Source organism: Neocloeon triangulifer, unplaced genomic scaffold (genome assembly GCF_031216515.1).
Source record: "Neocloeon triangulifer isolate White Clay Creek 2 clone unplaced genomic scaffold, ASM3121651v1 ptg000014l, whole genome shotgun sequence".
Lineage (NCBI taxonomy): Eukaryota > Metazoa > Arthropoda > Insecta > Ephemeroptera > Baetidae > Neocloeon > Neocloeon triangulifer.
Window position 1 is genome coordinate 3,602,181 of NW_026775556.1, and position 26,068 is coordinate 3,628,248.

A 26,068-nucleotide genomic window follows, 5' to 3' on the forward strand; every position below is an offset into this window, starting at 1 on the left:
TAAAGGGAAAATTCTCTTCTTCTTATAAGTGGACAGAAACCGATCACAAACCAATCTCCTTCACTTTTTCAAGTCCACCTGACGGTGGTTACAGGAAGTAAAGAAGCGCTTCCTCTTGAGCCCGATAGAGGGACGCGAAGGGCTGTCGGCGGAGGGTCGACTGGCTTTCCCGAAACCATTTTGTAGCTTGCAGCTGTTGCCTGGCCTGGCTTGGCTGAGGTAGGGCAGGAGAGGCTGCAGCAGTCGAGAGTGCAATCGGTTCGTACCCAGAGCCGAGATCAGCAGTCCGTCTCGCGAACGTGCACCCCTGTCCGTCGTCCGAGACTGCACCGAGTGTGAATGTGTCCGAGCTGGGCTGCAGGGTGGCGGGCCGGACGCGCGACCTCGATCCGACCTACAACAACCTCCTCCGTCGGACACCCGAAGAAGAGTAACGTGTGAGGTGTGCAGTGTGTCGTATCTTTTGATTGCCTCCTTGGTTCGTTAGTCGGTCGGTCGGTCGGACACACACACTTCTTCTGCCACTGGACGTGTTGATGACGTCGTCGTGCGAATAGCTAATCAACCCGAGCGCCCCTGTGTCCACTCTTATGGCCGTGGTTGGTCCCACCAGACACTCCAGGGTGTCCATGTCCATGCCCCTGATGCAAGGCGCGGCCCCCGGAGGCGGCAGCGCGGCGGCCGCCGCCGCCGCTGCTGCTGCGGCCGCCTCGCAGCACCACCAGGCCATTCTGCACGCGGCGGCCGCCGCCTCACAGACGGCCACTTACTACCACCCGCCCCACGCGGCCCTGCCGCCCACGCACCAGGCCCCGGCGCCCCCCGCTGGACAGCAGCAGCCTCAGGACGTTCAGCCTGACAGGCCCATAGGTTACGGAGCCTTCGGGGTCGTCTGGTGAGTTCATTTCCCAACCCTTGCATACAATTATCTCCCCCTTTATTGTTTTGCATCAGGGTACGCTATCGACCTTTCTTTGTCAAACTTAAAAAAAAAATCCAAGAATTACTACAAAAAAATTGTTTATAGGTTTTTACCAAAAAGATGAATTTTTAATGCCACTTTAAAAGGTCAACTGAGGTTAACCCTATTTAAATCAGGATAATTATAACAATTATATAAAACTTATTTTTTTTTTTAAATCAGTTTTCCAAAATGTAAAAATCTTTCCTTAATTTCAACATATTTTTATCGCTGAGATTATCTGTTTTGATTTCCACTCCAACAGGAAATGAAAAATTAGGAGAAAAAATTTTTGCCATCATATTTCTGTTAAGTGAAAAAAAAATACTTTAACTTGGATTTTCGAGGAGAATGTTATTCTCAGAGAAGAACCTTTTAGCAGGGTTTTATTTCAATTGAAGATTAAAAAGTTCATGCTGGTGCTGGTTTTATCACCCTTTGTAAAATAACCCTTTAATCCATAGTTACAATTTGGGATTGAATTGATAAAAAAATTTATTTCAAATCTAAATATGGGTAAATATAAAATCATTTTAGTAAAAAAAAAAAATGATAAATTATGTTAGGTTCATAGGTTTAAAGATTTGATTCTTTTGTATCTGAACTGTTGAGTCAAAAGGGCGGAAAGGCCCGAGTGATCATGGGCACGGGGTGAGTCAGCCTGCCTGAATGTGTAATAGTGAATCATTTTTGCGTTCAAAGGGAAAAGGATGTCTACTCTACACTCACTTTCGAATTAACTGCATCCCATGCGTCGTCATGATAACCCACAATTGCTGAAACACTTAATATTAACAATCAGATAACTTTTTTGTTTTCTATTGAATGCAAAATTCAATTCGTGTCCGATATTGAGGCGAAGGAAAGGTTAAGGTCTGCTGGCTTGGCCAACAATACAAAACCAGATCGTCCAAGGCCGCCTCTGCGATCCACACGCAGCTCTCTCGGATCACTTTTCGCGACAACCCTCGCCGCCGATATTTATTTCTCTCAGCAGAGAAAAATTAAACACGTTCAATAATTCTGCTCGCGTCCTGCAATTTGTCCGAACGGAAATGTTAATTTTTTTATATAAATTCAGACAGGATGTACAAAAAGTGTTGCTAATGAGCAATTAACTTAATAATTTCCTTTAATTTTATTGAAATTCTGACAATGTTTGTTAAAGTTTTCGTACAAAAAAGATTATATAAGAGCTTAAAATGTTAATAAACAGTATTATTTTTGTCTTATACAAACAAGTAAATTTCATTTATCTTAATGTACAATTAAAAACAATTTGAATACCAGTAGTATTTAATTTCACTTTCAGAAAGCTTTAATTTTTTCTAGATTTTTTTTCTTCAAAAATACTGGATTAATTTATTCTTTAAATTTCTTAATTTATTTATTTATTTATTCTCCATTCATAGTACATACAACGCAAAAAAAAGTACACTGTACAAAAAAAAGCGGAATCATGCATCGACATAAAAAAGTACAAGCATACAAAAAAATGCCGAAAATCAGGAGTCGGAAATTTATGTACAATGCTGGAAATACATTAGAATAATGATTACATACACATAAAAAAAAGAATGTGGGAAAGAATGGAGAAATGGCTTTTCGCTAGCAAACAACTTGCTAAAGCTCAGCACCCTCTCCTTCAAAAGAGAGCGTACCGGCCGCTAGAGCCTTAAAACTTAAAAATTAAGTTTAAACCAATTCAATGAAAAATGTATTTAGTTTGATTTTTGTGTATCCATTACATTAGAACAAATGACAGTTTTACAAGCAATAAACTAAATTTGATCGATCATCTTGAAAATCGACACCGCAACTTTTATTTGTCATAATAATAATACACGGAGCCGGAAACGACGGATCAATTGAGCCGGATCGGTGCTGCAGAAACCGCTCGGAGCTGCAACATTACAATAATTCGTCATTACCCGCTGTTGAATTACAAAGCTAGGGTGTCCCGATTGTGATCTGAGGGCCATCCTGCCTCGATTTCCTCCGCAACCTGCCTGGCCTGCTCGTCGTACCTCCACTTTTTTCCACTCTGCGGTAATTCTAAACTTCCTCCGAACATCATATCGCAGAGGTATTATATTTTCGGCCTGGTTTTTTATATATTAAATAATATTGTTGCGAGCGAGTTGTGTTGGAAACGGAAATGCCTGTGTGCTCCGGAAAACGCGCCTCTTGCTAGCGAGTCAATTAAACCGGCCGAGGTCACCGACTTGATCTTTTTCTTTCCCGCTCGGCCCGAAGTGTAATTTGAATTTAATTCGAGCAAGGAAAGCTGAGGAGGAAATTTGGGACGACAAAGATAAAATGAATCTCTTTTGAATGAGTTTTTCCTTTTCCACGCATAGGAAAAAAATGTTCTACAAAAAATAAGCAGATCTCTGTTCCTCAAAAGATAAAATCGTTTGTCGAAAGCGAATGTGTGCCTCGGGCGAAACGACGCCAAATCCGCTGCAAATAGCAAGGGTCCTTATCAGAAAGCGATTCGGTCGTAAATCGAGCCAGTTCCTAAATTTCCCCAGGGCGGCAAACGAAATTTTCGTCACCGAAAAACAGACCGTTGGTGCAACAAACTCATTTTCCTCCCCCGCCGGGCGCCGTTACGAAGAAAGGGTTGCACAAGTGGAGGACCCACTCACAATTTCCGCCCTTGAACCACGAATGCTCAGCTCCTGATGTGGCTGATTTTCACACCTCCAGAAATCCCAAATGAATTTATTTAAAAAAATGTTCAAGGAAAAATATAAAAAAAAATCCGTGTAAAAATTATTTTTTAACCGTTTTTACTCCAAAAAATATTGCTTTTGTTCCAGTTTTTAACACATTCCATGTTATTATTATTATTTATAAAATATAAAAAGTAGTAAAAAAAAATGGAATAGAGCAAGTTTCCGTTACGGTCAGAACATCTGGTGCTGCACAGCTTGGGAGATGCTTGAGCTGCAGCTTTTCCACCGTTGCTGCCCCCAACTGGTCCGGACCGAGTTGTTTTTTTCCCGGCATTCTTTTTTTCAGTCGCTGCAGCAGCAGCCAGATTTTTGAATATTGATCAGTTGGCTCGTCAGATCTAATTGAATAACTGGAAAATTCATCGCGAGTTTTCATTTAGAAAGAGAGAGCGCGAGAGAAAAGCACAATGGCGAGGGGGATTTCGAGTTTTCCCTGTTCTGAGAGGGTGGAAGATTATAGGGGAGGTATGCAGTAGGCAGCCAGCCGCGCTCTCTCTCCAACCTATTTACTAAATACGAACGAACAAACGCTGCTCGGCGGCGAGGGATGCTTGCGTGTGGGGGATCAAAAAACACACGCACTGACAACGTTGCCAGACGTTCCGTCCAGACGATGCATGCCTTTTTGTCTGACATTTAAAACACACGTGCGGCTCTTTAAACCAGCCCCACAATGTTCCACTAATTCTACTTTGAGTTTGGAGAGGGAGCTTCAAATCAAATAATGCTTACTCAAGGCAATTGTATTTCCCGAAATTTAATCTGTTATAATCAATTTTTTTTAAAATATTTTTCTTTCAGTAATCTCCAAAAACTGAACCTGAAATTGCTTCTTGTGGGGATTTCATATATAAAGAAATTATGTTATACACTTTCTCAAAAAAAGAAAATTGCTTCAAGCTTGAACAAACATTAATTTTTATGTTTATTGCATTAAAAAACAATTTTTATAAAATATTTATTGGTTTTTAAAATATGGTAATGGAAATTAGGTTAGGGTTTGAGGCTTGAGGTTGCCTCATTTTTATCCATAATTTTTATTTCCTTTTTTCATTTATTTTATAATTCAATCAATTCATTTTTAACTTTTGTAATGCCAGTTAATTAATATTAATTATCATTCAATTTGGAATTAAATTCTCTTGAATGTCATTTGATAAATGATGTGAGATTCTAACTTTTCCTTGACGTCTTTTTGGTATTTCTCTGAGAATGCTTTTGCTGTTGGGAGATAGACACGTTTTTGCTATAAAAGTGAGTCCCATGCCACGATTTCCTGGGCACACTACGCTCGCATTGTGGGAGATAAACGCGGTTCTTTGGAGCCAGCGGCTGATGCTCCTGTTTCATTAAAGAAAAGCACGGAATTCCTGCACCACTCGTGTTTTTTTTTTCTGAGAGAGCACAAAGAAGCAAGCTGCTTTTATGGCTGCAAACACACCTGCCCTATTTCACCTGGACGCAGGTAGCACTCGCACAATGGCCACGCTCTGTGCCAGGGATATTGCCCTCGGCAACAGACGCGAGAATTTTGAACAGAAACGTTGAAAAATCTCGCATATCGCACACCAAGAGCAGTTTCTTTTTCCGCGGGCAAAAAGCCTCCGAGCGGACGCATGCAAATTCGGAGCAGTAAAATATTCGTGGAATTGAAGCTGGCAGGGCGTTTTTATAATGTTCGTTTCCACGAGGAAAGATTGAATTCGCCATGGGAAAAAATCATTTTTGATTCGCAGAAGAGACGCGGTAATGAAACGGAGCATAATATTCTCCATATTTGCACGAATTGACTTTTTTACTTTGAACTACCAAGAAGTAAGAGTATGAAGAAGAAGAAGCGCGTTTTTAATGATTCTCTATCTGAAAAATTAAAAAAAAAAAAATCGGCAACATTGAATTTACTTTGGAAAAAGTATTGGTGTTTTTAAACTTTTCTGTACACTAAAAAATTTCCCTTAAAAGACCTTCAACATTTCTCATGAGCTTCAAAAGTATCTTTTATTTAAAAACGATCAAATTAACAACAGTGAAAAATTCAGCAAAATTCTTGTTTTAAAATTTGAAATTGTTACTTCTTTTGAATTATATATCTGATGCGCACCATTCTTTACAGAAACGGTTATTGAATTTTATTTATTTTTATTTTTCAAACCCCAACCCTTTAAATATTTGAAAAATTCGCAGATCGTGGGAACTTTTTCGGAGAGAAATTGCCTCTCACGTCGCGCCGATCGCACTAGGTGATACGGAAAAGTCTCATTTTGCTCTCGACCGTGTCGATTAGATGGATCCCACTTGGCCCGTATTTACAGTTCACAGCCAGGAGTGACGTCATTGTGACGAAGAAAACGTGACTTATCGATAATCAAGTAAGAAAATAAGACGAGAGAATCTCTCTCCGCCGCTGCCAACAGCTCTTTTCCATTTCGGCCGCGCAGAATTATCGCAGCTGCGAAACAACAGCAGAAAATTATCGTTTGGCTGTGACATCTGGCAAGACCAATTTTTTTACTTTTAAACGGGAGTGCAAGACGAAAGAGAGGAAATGCGTCGCTGCGTCTAATCAATAGCAGCTTACTTGAGAGATAAGGAAAAAAATAATGTCACGTGTTATCGCGACCTCGTTAGGGCAACCCACAAATATTTCAATGTCGTTGTGAAACTTTGCGCAGATTGTGTTTCAACGAAAGATTGACATCCCCAAATAAAATCAAACTGAGCGTTGAATTCTAATAAAATAATAGAAGGGGAGTTTTTCAACCACTTCTATTAAGTTTAATTTTAATGTTTACTTGAAAACTTCTGCGATGTCCGATATTTAGAAGCAGCTTAGAAGAATGAAATTTATTTATTAAATTTAATTTTATTTATGAACTAAATTTGCTCAACTGTCATATTTTGTATAGAGTGGAATATGATTGAAATCAAAATGAAAATTATATCTGAATTTGAATTTTGATGACAAATCTCACATCTTCAGGGATCAAACACTAAATTGGGTATCTTTTTTTTTTAATTTACAAAAAAATCTGCTTTCACAATTATTGAGCAAACTTGGGACTCTTTGTAGCAACAAGCGTCCTGCCGATTCCTCAGCTGCAGGAAACTCTCGAGGTCTTTTCTGGCTGACAGACGGCCCCAGTGTAGGCAGGCAGGTGTTTTTTTACAGACGCACACACATGTGCCGCAGCAGCTGTTCCATTCTGCGCTCGCCAACTTGTTCGTGTGTCGTTCAGACCCCTCGCCCCTAGCCGTTGCTCCCCACGAAAAAGGGACACAAAAGATCGCGCACTGCACATTCGTACCTGTTGTCAAGCCCGATTTTTCACAATTCCAAATTTAGAGGCTGCACCACTTGGCACTGCTAGAAAAAAGTATTACTTCCTGTGCAACCAAAACAAAACTGCTGTGAACTGGTTTATTTAATTATCTATTTTGAACGTGTACTCTCTGAAGAGACCTGATAGAAATATTAAAACAGGGGTAGCAGCAAATAGGAATGAACTTTGGTGGAGATTTGTCAGCCAATCCTTTTGAGGGACTAGTTTATAGTCTAAATTTAAGGTATTTAATTGAGATGGTAAAATCAATTTTAGAGCAAGTTGAAATGTCAGGGGGGGGGGCAATCAAAATGGAAGGTTTTTTTAATTGAGGCGTGATATTTGATCCATTGCACACTAAAATCACTTTGTTTTTTCTTTGAAAATCCATTCGTTTTAAACTTCATTTAAATTTCCTCAAAAATCACAATTTTTTTTAAATTTCATTTTTTAGTTTTATTAAAAATTAAATTTTGACCTGTGCAATAAAAAAAACACAATTTAAATAAAATGTTGAACAAACGTGTTGATATTTTGCTTTGACTGGTTCTTCAAAATTGATTGTAGACCAGGGGTCGATCGAAAAATGTGTTGCTTGCGATATTCGGGCGAGACAGACATTAGACGCCGCGCGTTTCGTGCGCGCCTATTCACCAGCTTGCGCCCAGACAGCCGGCTGGCAGGACAGCCTCCAGCAACGGGCGCATCCATATCTTTCTCCTCCACCCAAGCCAACACACGTGCCTCGAAAGTTGCGACGACCCGAGCACCGAGATAACGACGCGTCTAATCTGCCCCGACGAGTTAGCTTTCAATTAAAATTCCGTGTCGTGAGCTTATACAATTTGCTACCTGCCCAGGCCGTGACCCCAACTGTTCCATTAAGTCTAATCATATGAGGGTTATTTGAAAATTCAACCCACTTTTACTGAATTAAGCTTATTTCCTGTTTTTTCCTTTAATTTTTATTTATTTCTGAAGGTGCCCTTTTTATATTCATTATTTAAAGCTAAATTATTCTCAAAAATTAGTAATTTAATAAAAACAAAAAATGTATAAAATATTTAGGAAAATAAAGATTTTTATCAATTATTTTTAATTAGATTTAAAAGAAAAAAACTTGGAAACGAGAATGATAAAACCCACTAAAATTCATGTGTCTTTTTATGTATAAGAAAATTATGAGCTCTTCGGTTAATGTAAATCATGTTGATCACATTTTTTGTTGTGTTTTTATTGCGACTATTGCGAGGTCAGACGCACTCGAACATGTGACTTGTGGATTTGTGCAAAATCCACGTGCTGCTGACACGAGCCTGTGGTAAAATAAATAAATCGGCGGCGTCAGCGTATTTTCGCGGCCCTATTCATAGACAAAAACACGCAATTGTATGTATGTTGGCTTGCGAGCGCGCGCAGGTAATATTAATATCCATGTCCAATTTAGTTTCTACCGCGGCGATCACCGCCGGATTTGCATAAATTCGCGCGGGCCAGCTGGTGTCCTTGAACACATACACAATCTTTTGTTTTCGCTCGCACCGTGAATAATTTCAACCTTGACATTTTTCAATAAATTTACTTTTCACAAGTTTTAAAATGGAGTAAATTTTTCGGCGTGATTTTTTTTAAATATTAGGTTCTTTGGATTGATGTTTTGCAAATTAAAAAAAAAATACCTATATTTTCAATAAATTACTGCTTATTCTTGAAGCTCAGTCTTAAAACTTGGGAAAATTTAAAGGTCGCGTTTCATACGATATGTTAAATACTCTGGAAGATAAGACGAGTCGGAATTTCGAAAATTGCCGGTAGCCTCGGCCCAATTAACCTGTGGCGTGACTGCATGTTGTGCTGCATTATTTTTCATTGTTGACCTTTGTTCTGGATAGTCGCACAATAATTGGAGTAGGCAAGTTATTTACATACCGCGGCGCAGACCTATTTTGCGACGGCGGCGGTGAAATGACACTCGCAGCCTAGCTCCGCCAGTGAGTGCATTTGTATGGCATTTGAAAGTGACACACACACTCGCAATCAGACCCGCTGCTGCTGACCGTTTCGTCTCGTTGCAAGTTCGCCTCAATCGATTCCAAACAGAGACACTCGGTTGAATAAAAAAAAATTGACTCAAGAAATAAAATGGCGGAATTCAAAAGCAGAGAAAGTGGCTATCCGTTTGAATTTTAAGCCTTGTCCAAGTTCATTGCCGGGTTTTTAACTAATTTTTAATTATGCTGAAAACCCTAAGATAAAAAAAATATCTCAGGTTATTATCAGGAAAATTTATTTTTTGTAAAAACCAGTAAAAACTCTGGTCCTTCTTTAGATTGCAGTTAAATTATATTTGAAAAGGCTTTTTATTTGTAACTTGTAACATTTTCTTTCACAAAATTTGTACAAGCTAATCGTTTTATATCATTCCAACTTTCTTTTCCACTCTCCTTGCCAACGAATTTTTTCGCCTTTAAATAAGTGTTTTTTACACTAAAATCACACAACTTTCCATTCGTGCTGGAACATATGAAAAGTGCACCTCAGCGCGTCAGTCAGATTATTATAACAATGAGTCGCGCGTCTTCCAATAGACAAAGAGTAAGTAGAGCACAAAAGTCACCAATTGTATAAGCTACGGTGCTTTCAAACGGTTCTTGTCTAGGCTGCACACAATAAACAATAAAAGCATGCACTCTACATATTTTAATTCTGATGGCCGTTCTCATACAACACGCGTTATTTAATTTTAGTTACAAAAGCTTTCCACAATCAGTTATTTGTTTAAAATAAGTACATTTACACAAAGCAACTTTCCTTCCGGTTTACCCAGTTGCGTCACTTAAGCAATCAATGATTGAGAAAGATGCAATTTTTAGTTAAACCGTTCAAGAAAGATATAAACTTTTCCTATTTTGGAAATTTTTTTATATTAAAAAAAATCTTTTAAACTTAGTCTTCAAGTTTGGAAAATTGTGTAAGATATTTAATTTAATTTCATCTCTTTATTGACAGTAAACAAAGAACCTGTAGTGATGGAAAGCGAAAGGTTGAAAATATTTAAAAGAAATTTCAGGTTAGCCAATTGTCATGATAATTTCAAAATTAATTTTTATTCTCAGCAGACGAAAGCGATTGCCATTCCTCGGCAATGTAATTGCACGTTTGGAAAAGGGACAGGTGCGTTTTCGATCAAGAGAGAGAGACTTTGGTGCAGCAGTTGACCTTGTTCGCCTTTTTTTGCGCCAGGGATGCTCGGCAGCTGCCGCTCGCAGTTTGAATTTAACTGATGCATTTCTCTAGAAAATGCCGCGCGTTAGAGAAATAGAGGAATTTCAGATTCTCGATCCGCCTTGAAAAGTAAAAATAATTATGAAATAAAATAGATGCGGGGACAAACTCGTTTAGTCGTTCGCACGCAACGACACCTGTCCTGCTCTCATTAATTGGGAGCGATTATTGTTTTGTGGAATTGAGCGGTGCGACACCTTCGGGCGTCTTCCTGCTGCCCAACTCCATCATTATAGATCGGCAGTCACGCAATTTTGAACACACATATTTTGCTCGTGTGAAATTAACCGTGCATAAATTTATTATAATTTTTTGATACTCAACAACGAAAAATGAGCTTTTGGTGAAATTCTTTTTAATTTTATTATTTTATCTGGAATTGATAAAAATTTGAAAAGAATAAAAATGATAATAATTAAATTAAATTTAAAGGAATTTGACATATTTATTATTAAATATTTTGTACGTGTTTAATTTTTCTTAGAATTATTAAAAATACTTCGAGGAAATGTTAGATTCTTGCCTATAGAGAGCATAATCCAAAAATTAATATTAATCAAAGGTATAAATTTTTTTTCATTTTCTTTTGAAAATCTAATTTCTTTTATTCGAAGCTTTTTTTTAAATGTTCAATCATAATTATAATTATTCTCGGCGTCAATTTGATTTGAAAATAAATGTGGCGGCGGTGAAGAAGGAAGTCGTCTGAGTGGGACCATAATAAAATAATTGGCTGCTCGAATTGAAGCGAGGGTTGTTGGCACCAGTGTGCCGCCGCGTCCCAGTCGGAATATATTTTTCTCCTGGTTGGAAACAATAAATAGCCAGCAGCGATTCCCATCCTTGACGCCCTTTGTCTCCCCCGCCCCTGCTTTATTATTAAAAGGTGGCGCTGCTCCTTTGCAGCAGGTAAATGAAGCGTGATGTGGAGAGAGACGCAGATGAGATGATGAACCACAAATAAAATCTCCTCTCTCTCTATCTCTCTCATAATATAAAATGGAGTGTTATTCAACATAGAGCACACGCACCAGCGACCAACCAGTTTTCTTTCTCATTATTGCTCGGAACGAAATAAAAACTCGCATTTCTAGTTAAATTCAAATCAAGTTTCTTGAGCCGTCAGACCTGAAGTTCCATTTGTTACAAAATTTGTTTCTTTTCTGCTTGACAGCGAATCAAGGGCTTTTTTATTCGATTTGTATCTGAAATTGGACCATTTGTGAAGGATTTTCTTTATATTTTTTCTAGTCAGAAACATTCGTAGCAGCTGTTCTTTTCCACCATTCTCTATTTTATAATTAATTCTGTAAATTCCGCCACGATATTTCTCTATTTCTAGGTGGCATTATTTCATAAATAAATATAATTAATGGAGGTGCGAAAGAGAGCATGGGAAGCGAAGTGGCGGGAAATCGACCGCTTTATTGAGGAAACAATCACCGGTTTAAGCGCAATACCGCGCGCAATTACCAAGTAAAATATAAAAGAGGGCCGTAAACTTCACCGTGACACCATTGTCTGCAAAAGAGAGACAATAATTTATAATTCGGCGGTCGCGTGCCGAAAAAAATACAATCCAAAGAAGAGTGTGCATTATTTGTGCAGCAAACTTTCACTTTCGTTCGCAGGAGTGCACCATCATGTTGTTGATCATGTTGATGCAGTGCAGATTTCTCTGCTTTTTTATACATACACGGCGAGTGAAACCGAAATCGCAATGCATGCATTGTTGAATCACTGTGCACGAGCAGCGAGCCGGCCGACGAAATAACGTGTTGCGTGCGATTCAGGTCACTGGGTCACCAGTCATAAGGCACACCAGCCGGGAAAACACCTTCACTCGTTTCGCTAATGAGAGAAATCGCAGCGCATATGCAGCTCAAATAGTTTTGCTCGTTGCTTCACAATTCATTGCCAATCAATTTCTCCACCCGAGAGCCAAGCCAGTGGCTTATCTCAAAAATGCTTCCGTTTCCTTTAGAAATTAGGTAATTGCTCAGATAAGATTTTTGTTTGGAGAGGAAAGATAAATTCTGAGAGTGGAAAACGCCTAGACCGGTTGGTAAATCCTTTGTATAGTCGGTTTCAATTTCGTTAAAATAAAAATGAAGAGACCTTTGATATTTGAATTTGTCTAGAAAATATTGTAAACAGATGATCTAAAAATTGTTAAAATATTACATTGTTATGCGTCCAATTATTTTCACCGTGAAATCAAGCAGTAAATGAGTAAATTGATCAATGAAAAACTTTTGAAAAATTTATAGCAATTATATAGAATACAATTTTTCTTTTGTAATTTTACTAGTTTTCAATAAAATGCACTTTTTGATTGTAAATTAAAAAGAAAATTTTTAGATCGATAAATCTTTTACCTTAATTTAAGTTTATCGATTATCTAGTGACGTATTTACAAAAATAGTATTTTGCGTTTATCCTCTACTGATATAACTTTGGCGCTTGTTTGTGAGGCACCAAATGTTGACTCTTGGACTTTCGCCACAAAGGACTAAAAATTCTTCTTTTCACTCCCTGCTATTATCGTCGTTGCCTATTTCCCAACAACTTTTTTACAAGCTTCTCATTCCGCCTCTTTTTTGTATTTTCGCAGGGCTGTGACCGACCCTCGAGATGGCCGCAGAGTCGCTCTCAAGAAACTGCCCAACGTATTCCAGTCACTCGTGTCATCGAAACGTGTCTTCCGAGAGCTGAAAATGTTGTGCTTCTTCAAACACGAAAACGTAAGTACCTCTAGGCTAAAGAAGCTCCAAGTATTATTATGTATGTAATAGAAAATAAGATTATGCAAATAAAAAAAAAAATTAGATAACCGAGAATAAATTGACAGCTCACTCGGGACGAGGTTTATTTATATGTATTGACAAGTTGCAAATTGAATTAGAATGGGAAAAAAACGAGGCAACACTGCCTGTTAGTGGAAATTGGCGGATTTCACGCTCGCGACGTGCCGACGATTTCTAACTGCGAATTTTTTGTCACTGCTGCAGTGACGCGCGTTTGGTTTTTGCTCAACTTGACACGTCAAACAAACCAGATAATTATGTGTGTGACTATTGGTTTCTTTAGGAGGAATACTTTTCTTTTGTGCTCAATAATTATTTTGAAATTCTGCACAACTGATAACTAACAATGGTTATAAAAGACTTAAGGGATTTCCTTTGAGAGAGCTTAAATAAATTTTATCAGTTTGCTATATCATTTGCCTTTGCAACTCTTTCAGCCATTGACCTTTCTTTCTCCGCCCAAATTCGTCCACATTTTGAACAATGGATGTTTTTTTATTATGTTTGCTATCTTTTAGAATAGAAGAATTAGGCAATTTCTCATGTTCGATTTCTAATGAAGCATGAAAAAATATATTTAATTTTTAAAGAAATTTCTTACAATTTTGTCAGAAAAAAAATCATAAATTGCTTTGGTGATTTTTTTTTTTTTTAATTTTCTTCTCCTAATATTTTCAAAGCTCTTTTTATTTATATTTAAATTTATATTAATTAATTTAAGTCTATATTATTTACTCAAAAGCATTAACTTTCATTACAAATCTCACCCTTACTTAGTTCTTATTTTATAGCAAAATTATTACTAAAAAAAACTAATTACTTTGCGCTTTTCCGGTGAAATAACAGCAGAAATTAATTAAGGCTGTTGAAGCGTGTGTGTGTTTGCAGTTGGTTGGAGGAGCGTACGGTAAAGCTGGTGTGTACATTGGTACACCCGCTACTTTTGCCCGTGTAATCCATCATGGCATAACATTATCCGGCGTGTGCGCGCTGCACCAGTTGGCCTAGTTTTTCTTAGAACGCTGCATGAGGAGTCGCTCGTGAACGGACACACCATGCAGTACGGTATATTTTACAAGCTTCCTATATAATGACTCGCAGCACAAAGATAATGGAAATCACGACTTTTCCTGCAGAAAGAAAGAAAGAATCTGGGAGGTGATCCTGTTATGCGCGCCTTTTGTTGCCAACGCGCTCTCTTGGCATCACCCGCGGAAAATCGTCCTACAAATTTTTTAATAAGAAGACCATCATTAAATCCTCCTGAGTTCAGAAATTCTCTTTGTTGCACTGCAGGGTTTCACTCAATATTTACCAATGGTATAGAGTGTAAAAAGAATTCATAAAAATTTGTTTTTAGAACAATTATAAATTTAAAAAAAAAAATGCTAGGAAAGTTTTTTCTCATTTATATCGATTTATTCGATTTATTTATAAATATAAAAACTTGTCGGGACAATGATTTGAAATATTTCGTCTTGAGTAATCTTTAATTTAAAAACCCACTGAGCTGAAATTTGGAAATTTCTTTAATTCTTAGTCCTGGAAACTGTTAATTGTGTTCTCCGTTTAATTTTAAATTTTTAATAAGAAATTTAATCATAAATGATATTTTTTCTTATTCAATGATGTGATTTTGGTCCTGATCAATGTAATGGCCTTGCGTCTTAAACCTTCAGAGACCTCTTAAATTTCGCGTTCCTATAATTATCTCAATGTCAAATCGGCCGTACATCAGATTTAAGCAATTATTGCGTTTTAAAAAGTGCAGACCGTAACGACAGGTACCAGAAATTCTAATTCAGCAGATGCGCTCGCTCGAGTGGAAAGCAGTTAACCCAGCGCTTAGAAAATTATTCACTCGAAAACTCTGCCTTTCTCAAAGTCTCTCCTGCTCGCTTGGCTGCTTCCTCCTTTTTTTTTAAATTCAGGTGAGCAAAATCGAAATGTTTCAAGCAAGAGCGTGAATTTTGGGCCGAGATTAAAATGCGCGGGGATAAGGAAGAAGAATCCAGGCCAGTTTACTTAAAATATTCTTCTTTCGTTAGCTGCGGCAAGGAAATCGGTTGAGCGAAAATAATTTCATCGCACCATTTCTCTTGTGGCGCAGCAGTTAGATTACGGTGCACTCGATTTGCATCCGCTTTAATTCGCTCAAAATCCGCAACACCGCAAACCCAATCAAATTTCACAAAAATAAATGTAATCTGAGACACAAAGAAAATGTGAGTATTGAGATTGGTTTTAAACTTAAGGGTATGGAAGAGTCTGAAAATCTTCATAAAAGTTGATTTATAAATCCACAGGATCTTGGTAACGGTTTAAAAGTTTTTAGTAATTTATTCTTATCATAAAAAGTGTCTGACTCGAAATTCCCAAGCGATTTGTACAAAATCTATGGAAAACTACAGCAGAAAAATTGATTTTGAAAGTGGAATTTTTCTTGCATTAAAATTAAATTTGTTTTATGGTGCTTTAGATTTAGATAAAAAATTCTTAGATCAGCATGAAAATGATAAATAAAATTCCAATTTTCCTGCTGTTGGTGCAGTTTGATTCACGATTTTTTGACCGCAATTCCGTCGCCCCGAGGCGCAAGTTAATTATTCACGCCGGGTGCAGGAATAGATTTTGCAGCGATTCTTGGCGCCCGTTCGGGAGCACTGCTCGTGCAAACTTGTGTATTTTGAGCTGCAGTTGTCTTTTTGCACGCGCGCCCAAAATACCCCGGGGCCTTGACTTGCAGCTCGCAAGAGACATCGCCCTTCAAAGTGATTCATTCGCATGCAAGCTGCGCACCGAGGAAGAAGAAGAAGAAGATGAGTGTGTATAATAAAAACTCAATGTACTCTTAAGAAATGAGTCGCACGGGATATGCGATCATGCTGCCTTGAGTCGCGCGGCCGCAACGGATTCGATTAAAGTCTCCGCATCAATAAAGATCAAAATATTCCGTGGTGATCTCATCTTTCAACGAACGCAGGATTCAAATGAATGGAATTGCTCGCGGTTGACATCCCCGACCACGTGTCAAGTCCATTTCATTAAACTCAGAGTTGAAATATAAATTCAAAAATAAATGGCTAAAATTAATTTTAAAATGCTAACATTTGTCCAGCCGGTTAAATGGTTAAAAACGCTGATGAATTGAAATTAGTTTAAAGTGGATTTTAAACTGATTTTAACTAAAAATTGGTCAAAAAGAAACCAATGAGGCAATTTAAAGGCTTAAAATTTTGTAATTTGCTAGGTGACTCGAGGGTCGCAATTCGATTATTCTGATCCGACCTCACAGTAAACTTTCCAATCGTGCGTTATTCACTTATTTTCTGGCCGAATTTGGAGATTATATGTTTAAAAATTTTCTGAAGGCTCGAATTTTCCGTTTCCAAATTTAAAACCATGCCTGACGTTAATTTTGGTAAAAAAAAAAGCAAAGCTAAAATACCTCGAACACGTTTAGAGGAAATTAATAGACGCGAAGTTGAAGAGATCTGAAGAAAACTAAATTATTAATTTTTTTTTTTCAAAATTCAAATTTTAATAAGGAGTCGATTACGCTGCTGAAATAATGTTTTATTCCTCTATTTGTAAATATAATTTTCTGATTTTTTACTTTTTTGTTTCAGGTTTTGTCGGCGCTGGACATTTTGCAGCCTCCTCATCTCGACTTCTTTCAAGAAATGTATCCTTTCGTGCAAACACGCACGTGTTTGGTGCTTCTTTGTTTAGTTGGTGGAAATGATTCTCGTCCAGGGCACCCACATTGTTTGCTTTTCAAATTGCTCCATTATTGAAATGCTGCCACAGGGCTGGATTGTTTGCTTATGCATGAGATCGCGGGATCCGTCAGTCCGCTTTTGCGTCACAAAACTTCTTCATTCCGAAGTGAAGAGAGTGCAACAACCACTCAACCGCGTTGTGTGCACATCCATCCAACGTGGCGAAACTTGTTGGCGCGCAATTAGAGAACAATGGCGACACGAAATGGCAAAAATTGCCACTTTTAAATAAGGAATAAGGGTTGGGAATTTTAGAATTTCATTTTTCGGGGAGAAAAATAATTTGAGAGACTGGATTTTTTGAAGCACACGTGCTGGTTCAGAATGAAGCGCTGAATTTCCGTTCTGGGAAAAACAAAATGAAAACGGTGTGACCTATTTTCTGTAAATCACAGCCCGCAACTTCCGCAATTTTAAAATTATCATTCGTGAAAATATACATAGTATGAACGAAATTGCTTTCTATAGGAAATTTGGCTGAAATTGAAATGAAAATCGTTGACCTTCTGCAAAATCTCCCATTAATATTTCATAATATTTTGAACTGCTTATTTCATCCTCAATATATTATGGAGTCCATGAAATGGAAATTTATTACTGCAAAGGTTATTTCAGGTTGTTCAGCTTATAAAAATGCAATTTTTGTGTTCCATTCAATGGCCCCCATATGATTCAAATGTTTTTGCTTAAACATTTGCCACAATTTTAAGGTAAATTTTCCAAATGAATTTTAATTTTGGGTTCGTTCATATTTACTTATGCTTATTTTCATTTAGTAAGATTATCTGAATGAGAAATAAACCTTTTTTTAATTCCCATAAGATGCCAAAATTTTTTATTTCAGATAATTAATTTTTTTAATTTGCTGAACTGATTTTAATAAACGCGCTTCTCCATAAAAATTCAATTTCATTAAAATTGCTTTCGCTTTGCTCAGCATTTTCCAGTACTCAAATAATGATGCAATTCCAACGAAACAATCTAACATTAGAATTTCTCTGCATTTTGAAGTTGCTCAATTAATTTTTATACTTTTCCATTTGTGGAAGTGGCGTGTGCCGGTGCACGCAGCATTTGAACTCGGGTTGACCTTGCGACCTTCGCCGTGGCCTTAGGTGCTGGAAAATCGATGCGGCGGCTCCACATTAGATGTGGCGCCAAGCAAAATCCCGGCCGAGAGCTGCCGCTGCTGCACTCGACCAATTCGCACGTGGAGCGCAAGGAATAATTTTTCGCGCCGCTCCTGCCTTCTTGTGTCCCTTTCGACCCGCCGGTCTATATTTGATACAGCGTTGGGTAAACCAGACGCGAGGCCGACGCTATTTTTGGACCGTTTTTGTAAGTGTTTGGCGTAAATCAATACAATTAACTACGGCAGACCTAGATACACGTTGGGCTCAAAAAGTGACACGTCATTTTGTGCGAATTAATTGCTGGTTAAATTTTATTAATTCGTTGTTGAAACTTTGCAAAAAGAAAAGAGGTAAATTGTTGTTTTTGTTTTCAATTTAAAAGCGGGATTGAAATGTTTGATTAAAATTTAATTTCGTCGAGTTTTATTTGTTTCGGAATATATAAGTTTCGGAAATAGGACTTGTGACATTTTCCTTTCCATGAAGGTTTCCCTTTCACAATGCAAAATTAATTAACTTCCTTTTCATGTTGCAACTCTCGCAAGTTTGAACCCCAAAAAGTGCGTCTTTGGCGTAGCTCGTTCGCAACGCACCGACGGATGCAGCAAGAAAGTGCAATTGCAGGGATGCCCATTGCACATTTAAATTTCAACTTCATTGAAACTGCATGGGAGAAAGGGCATATTTATTTATATTTACCATGACCGGCACGAGACCGAAAAGTGAGATAATTATGCATCTCTGGGCAGTCTCGCATGGGGAGAAAATGTATTTTAATTTATGCCGGCATATGGAGACGCACTGGTGAAAATGAGACAATGCGCCACCTCGTAAAACTGAAGAAAAAGTTTTTTTAAATAAGACCATTTACTTTTGATCCAAATAAAAATTTTGATCAGTAGGAAATGAGTTAAACTGTTATGAGTATATGAAGATAGGTTTTTTATGCGAATATGAGAACTTTATTCCAGTAATCACCCTTTTAATGGCGTGACGCAATGTTTTTATTCAGAAATAGATTCCTTTTGATCCTAGCCTTTTTATCAATGCTTAAATTGTGTTTGCGAGTCAGATTTGTTTTAAAAGTAAAAAAAAAAACGCTTGTAAGACCAGCCATTGAAAATTTCAAACAAGAGAAAGAAAATACTAAAATTTTGATTGCAATAATGTCCAATGAAGAATAAAATAACATATTTTGACCCTCTGAATCTATTTAAATGGTATTTTTTTAAGTTTTTAATTAAATTTAAATTATATCTGATAAAATTGTCTGAAAAGAGCGAATTTCAACAAAACGTGCTTTTAAAAACAAAAGTAAACATATTTTTAGCGCAGGCTTTGTGTAGTTTTTTCCCCTTTGTTGATTGTGGCACATTTTGCGAGGGGGTGGCAAACGGTCAAGTTGCGTGCCGCGGATTAAAATACCTGCGCCCAAGCCGGGTGTAATTGGAATTTGGGCTGCTGCATTTTGAGCGGCGCGGCGTCGCCATGGTGACGCCGCTCGGCGGCGCTTCGTGCGCGCAGCCCCGCCGCGGGGGTGGCTTTTGCAAGGGCGCAATCGATGCGATCTCGCGCACGTTATGACAATGCGACGGAGCTCAATGGATTCGGCGCTGGGGCAGGCACGCGGCGCCCTCCCAGCCCAGAAAATCGGCCGGCCGATAGGGTGCACCGCCCTACAAACCGCCCCCAACCACGCGTGCCTGGAACCCTGGGATTTGACCAAAAGCGGAAAAACTGACGCCTTGGAAAAAAATTTTGGGCCGAGAAAAAAATTATAATTTTTTGTGTGTATATTTTTTTAATTATAATCGCTTTATTGCGAGGCACTCTAGAAAATACTTATTTCAATGTTTAAAATTAAAAGAAATCATAATATTTATAAGAATTTTAAATTAGTTGTTTTTCCAACTTTTCTTAACTATGAATTTTTCTCCTCAAATTAGAAATAATGTAATTTCTATTTTAATATTTACTAATGTGCGGCCAACAAATTTTATTTAATTGTCAATAATTGCAGAGAAATATGTAAATTAACTTCACATTTGTCCGATTGTTAAATTACAAAATCGTGTTTAATTTGCGGGTGTGACAGACTTTGAGCGAACAATCACGCACCCCTGGGGCTACGCTGCTGCGAATCATAATGAAAATCGCAATTACCCTAATGACTGGCTCGCAAGCAGACTCTTTCTTTCTTTCTTTCTGTCTGCCTTGATCTCGTCAATTACTACGAGCTAATTTTGGCCGTGCCAAATTAAAAGCAGAGTTTATTCTGTTGAAAAGAAAAATGTCGCCAATTTTTTTAGTTAGGATGTTGCTTTTTTAAACAGGCTTCCCTTGTACATTTTTTATCTAGCCACTTGAGAGACTGTTTGCGATTTTTCCTTAATTGAACTGGCACAGATATGTCATAACGGAGCTGCTGCAGAGCGACCTGCATAAGATCATAGTGTCTCCCCAGCACCTCTCTGCCGATCACATCAAGGTTTTCCTCTACCAGATTCTCAGAGGTGAGTGTTTTTTTATATTTTATTTTCTCTCACATCTTCCATCAATTTCCCCTTTTAATTAGGCTGTGTATAGGATTTAATTTCCGTGCTAATTCTGCAATCACCGCTTTTGATTGGTGGGAATTTTTAATTGCCCAATTGAATCGAGCTGACTAATTGGGAAGAAGTGCGACTCGGGGGAAAAGTTGTGCGCACTTGGCCGCTCGGTTGACACGGTTTTTCTCTGGTTTTAATGCGCACTCAACATTAAATTTAATTCAGCTGAAAGTCCCGTTGCTCAAATCATAAATCTACTCACTCTCTATCCTAGTTGCGCCAGTCGGTACACCAGGCAGGTCTCTGCCTCGCCACCTGTAGCCCCACAGTCACGTTTATTCCACTTCGGTTAACGATTTAAAGCTTATATATATGCTTCTGTGAAATTGAGTTTTTATTGAAAAAAGAATTTAATCTTTAACACATGATGCATTTTTTAATCATTTGAGATTCACAGTTTTGAATATCCAATTTCAATTTAATTTGTTGATTTTTTGTATTACCAAAAATAATGATGGTCACTTTAAATTTTAATCAAGAGCTATAGATTCATTCAACGTTAAAGTAATGAAAAGTCTCTTTATTTATGTAAGATATTGATAAAGTCATTTTTATTTTATCAAATGGTGAAATCCTATCAATTTCCAATTTTTACTTTTTCTGTTGATTGGAAATAATTAATAAGAAATCATGAATGAATAAATAAATTGAACTCTTAACAAAATGTAATATGAAATAACATTATAATTGAGTCAGGATTGTTAAGTATTTTGTTAAATTTTCCTCCTCCATTTTTCATATTAATTACTTTTACCAAACGAATTCCTCTTAAACAATTTTATTTTTTAACTGAATCATTAATAATTTTTTCAATATTTATTGAATCAACTTTAATTCTCTGAACCCATCCTTCATCATTCTCTTTGTTCCATTCTTTTTAAGAACTGTACAGGAAAAAAAATGTTTCCTGATATTATTCCGCGTAATTGCTGACCATCATTCTTATTTTGTTGCAGGCCTCAAGTATCTGCACTCCGCAAGGATTTTACATCGAGACATAAAGCCGGGAAATTTATTAGTCAACAGTAATTGTGTGCTCAAGGTAAGGTGTAATTTGGCCTAATTGCACGTCTGGCTCTAACCCTCGGATTCTTCTTTCGCAGATATGTGATTTCGGTCTGGCGCGAGTGGAGGAGCCGGATCGGTCGCGGCACATGACCCAGGAGGTGGTCACCCAGTACTACAGGGCGCCCGAAATCCTGATGGGCGCCAGGCACTATTCGGCCGCCGTCGACGTCTGGAGTGTCGGCTGCATTTTCGGCGAACTCCTCGGCAGGCGCATCCTCTTTCAGGCGCAGAGTCCCATCCAGCAGGTGAGAAATTTTTCATTTTTTTCTTTCCAAAATAAGATTTACTTAGAATTATGAAACTAATGAAGCATAGTTATAATATTTATTAGTTTATAAAATATTGTATCGGCCAGCAATTCAGCAAATGTTTATTTAAATCATCAGATCTGAAAATTAAAAAAAAAATGTTACCCAGAAAAATAATTTGTATTATTTTTGCAGCTTGAGTTGATTACCGACCTGCTGGGAACGCCCGCCCTGGATGACATGCGCCACGCCTGCGACGGAGCGCGCGCTCACATGCTACGGCGGCCGCAGCGTCCTCCCTCACTCACTGCCCTGTACACCCTGTCTGCACAGGCAACTCACGAAGCAGTCCACCTGCTCTGCCAGATGCTTGTGTTTGATCCGGTAAGTTTAAACGATTAATTAATTTAATTTATATTCAATTTTCTTATATTTTTAAAGTTCTCTAGCATAAATTCTTTTTTAGTTTCTTATGTGCATGGTAAAAATACATCTTAAATTAAAGTAACTAAAACTTTTTTTTAAATATTGATTTTAATAAATTTACTTTAAAAAAAAATTTACAATGTTTTAAGAAAAACATGTAACTATAATTTTTGTATTTAGCCTCTCTTCTGTCCGATTTTAATTCTACTGATATAAATATTTTATTCATTATGAATGACATTGAAGTTTTTTTCATCCAATCTCTTTGAACGCAGATAATAATTTTCTGTTACATATAATGTAATTTAAAATGAATTTATAGTTTCTTCAATTTGATTATGATTATTTTTGTGCCTCAGGACAAGCGGATCTCGGTGGTGGACGCCCTGGCCCACCCGTATTTGGACGAGGGCCGCCTTCGGTACCACTCGTGCATGTGCAAGTGCTGCTACACGACCCCTGCAGGTCTGCGGCAGTACACCTCTGACTTCGAACCGGCTGCTACGATGCCTTTCGACGACCTCTGGGAGAAGAACCTCAAGTCGGTGCAGCAGGTCAAAGGTACAAGCTGAGCAAAATTGTGCAAATCTCTAGATTAACAAATGCGATTTTACAGAGGAAATGCACAAATTCATCAGCGACCAACTGAACACGAGCAGAGTGCCGCTCTGCATCAATCCGCAGTCGGCAGCATTCAAGAGTTTTGCCAGGTAATTTTTGGTCGGCTTCCGCTCTGCTGGTTTGAAATGAAAACGGACGTCAGCAACACATGCACGGAATTCGTTTGAGCCCCTTTTCCTCATTTCGAAGCTTGAGTTTGTTCATTTTTTTAAAACACACACTGGACTTTGCATTCGGCAAAGAAGAATTCGGAGGGTGGCCGCGCGCGCGCAACTCGACCCACCCTCTGTCTGTCAATGAAGCCTGCTGCCTTGATTAAGTTTTATTTCATTCTGTAAATAAATTAGCTTTTAAAAAAAGAGGCCCTTGAAAAAATTACAATTAATTTTAATAAGTCGGATAGGAAGGCAAGCGGGCCGTTGATGAGTTGATTAGCTTTCTTTATTGTGTTTGGCCTGAGTTTTTCTTTCTTGTCTTGTTATTGTGTAGTATTGTGTAAAAGCTGCTTGCCACTGATGATTTAGTGAGAGAGGACTAACTTACTTTTGGCTCGCCTCTAACTGATCGATTGTCTCGTTTGATCTAGCTCGGCTGTTGCCCACCCTTGTGAACTTCCTCCATCACCCAGAAACTGGGAGTAATTCTGCTGAGAAACAAACTAATGCACCAGCGGAGGAAAAGCTAAATTTAGAGAAACAATTAACAACCCCCTCTCAATCGAATCACTCACTATCAGGAATTGTAATAAACTACACTAATTGTTGCCGATTAAACGAATCAATGTTAAACTAGACAAGAAGGCACATTTTCGGTGCTGCTCGGAATCGAAAAACTCAGAAACACTCGGTATATTTTCTCTAGACTACAAAAAAAATCGAAGAAAGAAAGAAAGTTATACATGTTAACCATACAATATCACCTATGTGAAAAGCGAAAAAGGTATTTCCAAGGATCTCAAGACTCTTTATGTTGTAAATAATGCTGATTGTAAAAATCTTGTGAGGAAAATTAATAACTTTGTTCAGCAAAGATGCTTTGAGAAATATCTGACTATTTGTGTGTGCGAGTGAAACAAACAAAAAAAATTGGTGGACACGTTTGTGACTTCGGGCGTGATGGTTTTAATTTATGTGATGATGCTAAAGATTTTATATTAATCTTACTTTCTGAAACGTGGGAGTAGTGGAGTTATGATCTCAAATGACACACGACGGTTTTCACCCCTTGGCAACCGTCTTGATAATAACATTTACCAACTAACTAACTATCTTATGTATAATCCGATAATTTATATATGCGAGAGCAACTCTAACGCCAGCTAACTTGACAAAAAAAAATCATAGAAATAACAACTCCTTAATCGACGCTCACTTCTTTGAAAATTCCAATCAAACAGGTGCCGACATTCGATAAACACAAATTAGATAACTAGCCACGAATTTTTCTCAAATTACCACCGCAACACACACTGCAAACTTCATGTAACCCGCCCATATTGTGGTGTTTATTGCATGTAAAAATATATTAAACTGTACCTTTTGGGGCCTTAAAATACTGAAGATTAATGTTACATGTCCAAACACCCAAATAATCAGGAAACTAGTGGGAAATTCATCTAATTATCTTTCACTTAAAAAAAAATTGAAACAGTCACTCTGCCGAGTTCAGCGGGTTTAGAAGTAAAAACATATCCAGCTAAGGGTAATTGTTCGAAAAAGCGCTGAACCCAATTAAAATTTTCACTTTTGGGGTCCTTTTCTGTCTTAGAACATTCACCAGAGTCACTGCCATTGACTATTCCAGCTTCTCCTTTTGCATGTTCGTAAAAAGTAATTATTCCCAATCGATTCAGAAACTTCAGTGTATAAACAAACCCTTGCACTAACTCAAGCAATTTATATATAAATACACACACACACACATAAATAGCCCTTTTTTGCAACAACTATATATTGTTACATACTAGGCGTCTCTTACTTGTGTGTTAATCATAAAAATATGGAAGCAAATTGAAAATCTTAAAGTGGATGTGCGTGTATAATTAACTTAAATGTGGTGAATGCAAGAAGAGGATGAAACAATTTACGGAGCCTAAAAAATTTTTGGAGAAAACAATGAACGCGCGATTTCCTCTTTCCACCAAGAAACGCCTCCAGAACCCAAAGAGTTTTGAACCAATTAAGAGGATTAATGAGAAAATTATTCTATTCTGCCTGCTGCTTTTTTGATTATGACGATTCTTACCACTCAGGGACATAATCAATTTTCCACTTTCATTGTACACCTTTTGACTTTGGTAAAGCAATAGATCTGTCGCATTATTCAACACACAATCAAACCTCTATCAGGAGTAATTTTTAAAACAAAACCGCTATGATTTTTTCAGCATCATTCGTGGCCTTAAAATTGTTTTACTTCTTGAGTATTTAACAATTATATAATGAAATCACACTCACACACAGCTTGTACAGTAGGATAGCAAACAAACAAGGCTGAATCTTTTCATTTAAAGTTTTGAAGGAAAAAGTAGCTGGTTCGAAATAATTAAATAAACACATTACGTTCACCCTTTGTTTAGGTCAAGTACATACAAATTCCATCCACCTTCAGTAAAAAAAAAAATATTATATAAATTGACAATAGAAGGGGAATCCTGTAAATATTGTACATATTAACGACTAGTAACTTAACCCTTTGAGGAAAAAACTTAACATTCAGAAGAGATTTCTTTGCTGGAAGAACGGTGGCTGCGCGTGGAATTTGGGGTGAATTGTAAAGAGAGCAAAAAAAACTTGATTAGCTTATTATTTTATCTCTTGAGATAAACCAGCACGTTTTCGTAATTCAGCATATCTGTGTTATTTCATCATTTTTAATGTATTCATTGCAATTCTGTCCATTGTAGCGACAAAAATGAAATGTATTTGCGTGTCATGTTAGTGATGATCATATGTTGTGGTGTTGGATTAAAAAAAAAAAGCATTCGGCCGGTTTTCAGGCCTTGATCGAAAACTATGTGAAGAAAAACTTATGAAAAAGTAACATTATATCGCACTCACTTGCGGCG

At 37.6% G+C, this 26,068-nt stretch overlaps 1 protein-coding gene across 1 annotated transcript; it reads left to right on the forward strand.

Annotated features, from left to right (window-relative positions):
• The first annotated feature begins 193 nt into the window (after positions 1-193).
• On the forward strand, positions 194-26,053 carry LOC132199709 (serine/threonine-protein kinase NLK). The gene is made up of 10 exons (XM_059624645.1): positions 194-895; positions 12,922-13,051; positions 16,744-16,799; positions 20,436-20,542; positions 21,595-21,680; positions 21,742-21,951; positions 22,150-22,338; positions 22,740-22,941; positions 22,997-23,090; positions 23,588-26,053. Exons 1-10 carry the CDS (start codon positions 591-593, stop codon positions 23,640-23,642), a joined length of 1,434 nt encoding a protein of 477 aa, XP_059480628.1. The 5' UTR covers positions 194-590; the 3' UTR covers positions 23,643-26,053.
• The last annotated feature ends 15 nt before the right edge of the window (positions 26,054-26,068 follow it).

Bases quoted from the DNA above. Each gene is read 5' to 3' on its own strand.
- LOC132199709 (XM_059624645.1), top strand. From the start codon at position 591: ATGGCCGTGGTTGGTCCCACCAGACACTCCAGGGTGTCCATGTCCATG. The intron at 21,952-22,149 runs GTGAGAAATTTT...TTATTTTTGCAG, and splicing joins CGCAGAGTCCCATCCAGCAG to CTTGAGTTGATTACCGACCT. The intron at 22,339-22,739 runs GTAAGTTTAAAC...TTTGTGCCTCAG, and splicing joins AGATGCTTGTGTTTGATCCG to GACAAGCGGATCTCGGTGGT.